Consider the following 3798-nt stretch of genomic DNA (forward strand, 5'->3'; position numbering starts at 1 on the left):
ATATATATATATATATATATATACATACATCATCATCATCATCGTTTAACGTGCGCTTTCCGTGCTGGCATGGGTTGGACGGTTTGACTGAGGGCTGGTGAACGAGTCGGCAGCACCAGGCTCCAATGTGATCTAGCAAAGTTTCTACAGCTGGATGCCTTTCCTCACGCCAACCACTCCAAGAGAGTAGTGGGTGTACTTTTATGTGCACCCACTCCCCTCTTGGAGTGCATATATATATATATATAAATATATAAACATATATTTATATATATGTATATATATAAATATATATACATGCAGGAGAGACATTTACATACAGTATAGCAGTAATGATTAGCTAATTCGTCCGGAATATGTGTTTAGTTTTCTCTTTTAGTTTCCAAACATATTGAAAGAGTGAAGTTGTGTTTTATTTTTATATAGCTGAAAGAATATAACCGCAGGGTATACCTACTTTTCAGTGTGTTTCCAGTGAGACCACTATTACATTTTTCAGCGCTACATATGGAAGTCAGCCTTCACAAGTGCCCTTTTGAGACACTTCGCATCAAAAGGGAAAAATTATTAAGACGAATACTTTGGAATATTTTTTTCTCTTGAATTTCTGTTCTTCATTCTAGTTGTAGCAATATCAATTTTGGGCGCAACTATAACTAACTTTTATGTTATTTTCATCAAAGAATTTTTGTATAAAATACGAGAAGTTTACAACTATATTGACATGATACATTAAAAGTGAACCAAATATGTTATTTTTTTGCTTGTTTTCTTATTTTTTATTGTTATGATGTTTGATGTATATTTTATTTAATAATCCGTTCTGTTCTAGTGCATCTTGTAATGATCTAATGCTACTACAGCATTCTTTCTTTGAAGATACGACTGTACACTGCTTGCTAATATTACTTACTGAATTTTCGAATTACAAAGGAGGGTGGTTTAATGTATATAAATGTGTAATACATAATTTATTATTATTTTTTCTGCACGGATGGCATTTGCTGGCATTCACAACTAAATTTACGTCTGGAATGTCTTGGAAGTTATATATGTGTGTGTGTGTATATATATATATATATATATATAGTTATATATGCATGTATGTGTGTATTTTATATGAATACATGTAAATGATATATAAATATGTATGTGCGTATGTTTTATATATAAATATGTGCATGTGTGTGTGTGTATCTGTACATACATTTTGGTGCCATCCCCTGGTTCAACAGCTCCTGTTGAACCATCCAACTCACACCAGCATGGAAAACAGATGTTAAATGACACATGTATGTATGTATGTGTGTATGTATGTATATATATTTTGTAACAATGAAGTCAAAGCAAATGATATGTTGAAAGCATTTAACATGCACATTTCAGATCTTCCACAATCTATAACAGGAAATATATCGTTTTACACAAGATCTTCTTCAGTTAATACATTTCAAAATATCAACCAACTGATGGCAATAGTTTTCTATGTACTTGTGTGTATGTGTGTGTGTATGCATGGTCAGGCTGGTAAAGTCAGCTGACACCAATGTATGTGTGCATCCATATGTATGTATGTCTACATAAGTATATATCTTTATATTTATATATATATTTACATGTATTTATATGTACATTAATGAATGCGTGTAAATGTATGTATTTATATGTATGTGTATATATATTTGTATAATTAGAAGTGTATCATATTATCATGTTAATATGTTTTTTTGTTATTGTTATTGTTGTCTACCAGAAATGTTTTTATATTATTTTTATATTTATTTTTCTTGTTTGTTTTTACAAGAAATTTCCCCCCCACCCAAAAAAATTGTATTTTGATTTTGAAACTAATTTTCCAACAAAAGTTTTGTCATTTTTTCCAGGATGTAATCATTGTTATTCTTGTTTCTTGTTACTCAGAGTTTCCCGTTCCTGTTTGTCCAACGAACAGGAACATGGAACTCTGAGCGAACACTTTTTGTGATGTTTTTGCAGCTTGATATATATTTAAAAATATAAGAATGTATAAAATATTTTCATACACGGAGAGGAGACCCTTGATAGGACTCCTTATATGCTAAAAAGGGCAGCTAAAATCCAAACCACAAAAACACGAATTCATGAGGTACGCTGTTATAACACTAGGACAAACAAAAAAATGAATTAGTTAATCCCAAACTCGAGTTTCACTATTAATTGCCAAATAAACTAATTTGGAATCTGTAGATCATCAGCGAGATTACTAATTAATGAATAATTGTGTAGTTGCAAAGGTAAGATCGAGGGAGGTTTGTAAGCTTCAAGCAGTGAGTGGCAAGTATGGACAACAAAGAGTGGACAGTATACAGCAAGAAACTATGACAATTTATTGGCACTGAAGATTACACACTTTTTCCCATGTCAAAGTTACAAGGAAATTTGATAAGCTGATACTTGTTTTACAGCTCACGGTTAGGAACCAGAGTTGCTACAATTGTGAATAAAAAATCAAAACTGTGGGTAAAACACAGGCTACATATGTTTCTTACTAAGCTGGTTGTTATGTAATAGTTACTCAACAAAGGGTGCTCAACTTAGCTAATCATCAGGCCGAAATTACCTTAGTTAAATGTTTTTTATTCACCGTTTTTCCTCTTATTAAAAAGATTTTGCTAGTTTGTTTAATACCAAGATACCCATGATCAAGATCATCTTTATTTAATTATTTATTTTGCTCTTTTTCTTTTTTTTCTTTTTTTCCAGATCCCTCTCGACCTATATCCACTTCGCAATATCTCCTTTACAGACCACGACCAGATGATGCACAACAATCAAATAAACAACAACAGCGTCCGCACCTTTCGAACGTAGAGACGAACCCCTACGTCAGGAGTGTCTTCCGGCCAAAACTGCAGGATTCGGCATCGAAGAGTACCATGCTTTACAACAAACTATTACTTCAGGGGTCCAGTCCAACCATGACCAACCCATCGGCAATCAGTAGGGACGAACACCCATCTTACAGCAGAAGCAACTCACCGTCACCAGCCTCGTTTCAAATCTCACAACAGTGGCGGCCCCCGGTGCCACAGACCCAGCTTCAGCATCACCATCAGCTCCAGTATTCATATTCCGGTCGTGGGTTTGATCATCAGCTCCCACAACTTGGTATCCGTCATCATTATAATTCCCACTCACCTGAAGGCGATGATAACAACAGCAACAATGCCTTCGACGGTCTCCCTGCGCAACAGCAGCAACAAGCCCCGTTTTATGCTACTGCTCATCATCCCACAAGATCCTTGTGGCCATTAGGGACGGCAGCAAGCGCGACCAACCGTTGCCCTCTGCTGGAGCCTTCTGGGTATTCTGCGTATTCTGGGACCTCTGGATGCCCATCTTTGAGACAAATGGCTCCCGATGCCTCTGCTGACCATTATAGGACTCTGCTACCCAATCCCTCAAGAGCAACACCTACACATGGAGGGTCGGACCCTGATGTAGGAGTAGATAACCCTAAATATTCTACAAACTATGGAAAATCCTCCCCAGTTGACCACACTTACGAGGAACCAAATTCACATTTCGGTTTAAATGATGTCATCGTGTAAATAAACAATCCACTCATGTATGTTGAAAACTATGTGTGTGTATATATATATATATATATATATATATATCTGTATGTATGTATATATACACATACACACACACACATATATGTGTCTGTGTACGTTTATATACATATATATACATATATGTATATAGAAAAAGAACACAAATGAGTTCACTACAGCTGTTTCAAGCGTGTTTTTTATT

At 35.1% G+C, this 3798-nt stretch overlaps 1 protein-coding gene across 2 annotated transcripts in view; it reads left to right on the plus strand.

The window, feature by feature from the left end:
- Nucleotides 1-2880, plus strand: part of LOC106871699 (protocadherin-11 X-linked) — a 16771-nt gene extending 13891 nt beyond the window's left edge. Inside the window, exon 2 of one of the 2 annotated variants that reach the window (XM_014918310.2) lies at nt 2743-2880. In XM_014918310.2, coding sequence (XP_014773796.1) covers nt 2743-2850 — 108 coding nt within the window. In that variant the 3' untranslated portion in view covers nt 2851-2880. The remainder of the gene's footprint in view (nt 1-2742) is intronic. The other variant, XM_052978312.1, reaches the window with a different exon arrangement.
- The last annotated feature ends 918 nt before the right edge of the window (nt 2881-3798 follow it).

This window comes from Octopus bimaculoides, unplaced genomic scaffold (assembly GCF_001194135.2).
Source record: "Octopus bimaculoides isolate UCB-OBI-ISO-001 unplaced genomic scaffold, ASM119413v2 Scaffold_1888, whole genome shotgun sequence".
NCBI lineage: Eukaryota > Metazoa > Mollusca > Cephalopoda > Octopoda > Octopodidae > Octopus > Octopus bimaculoides.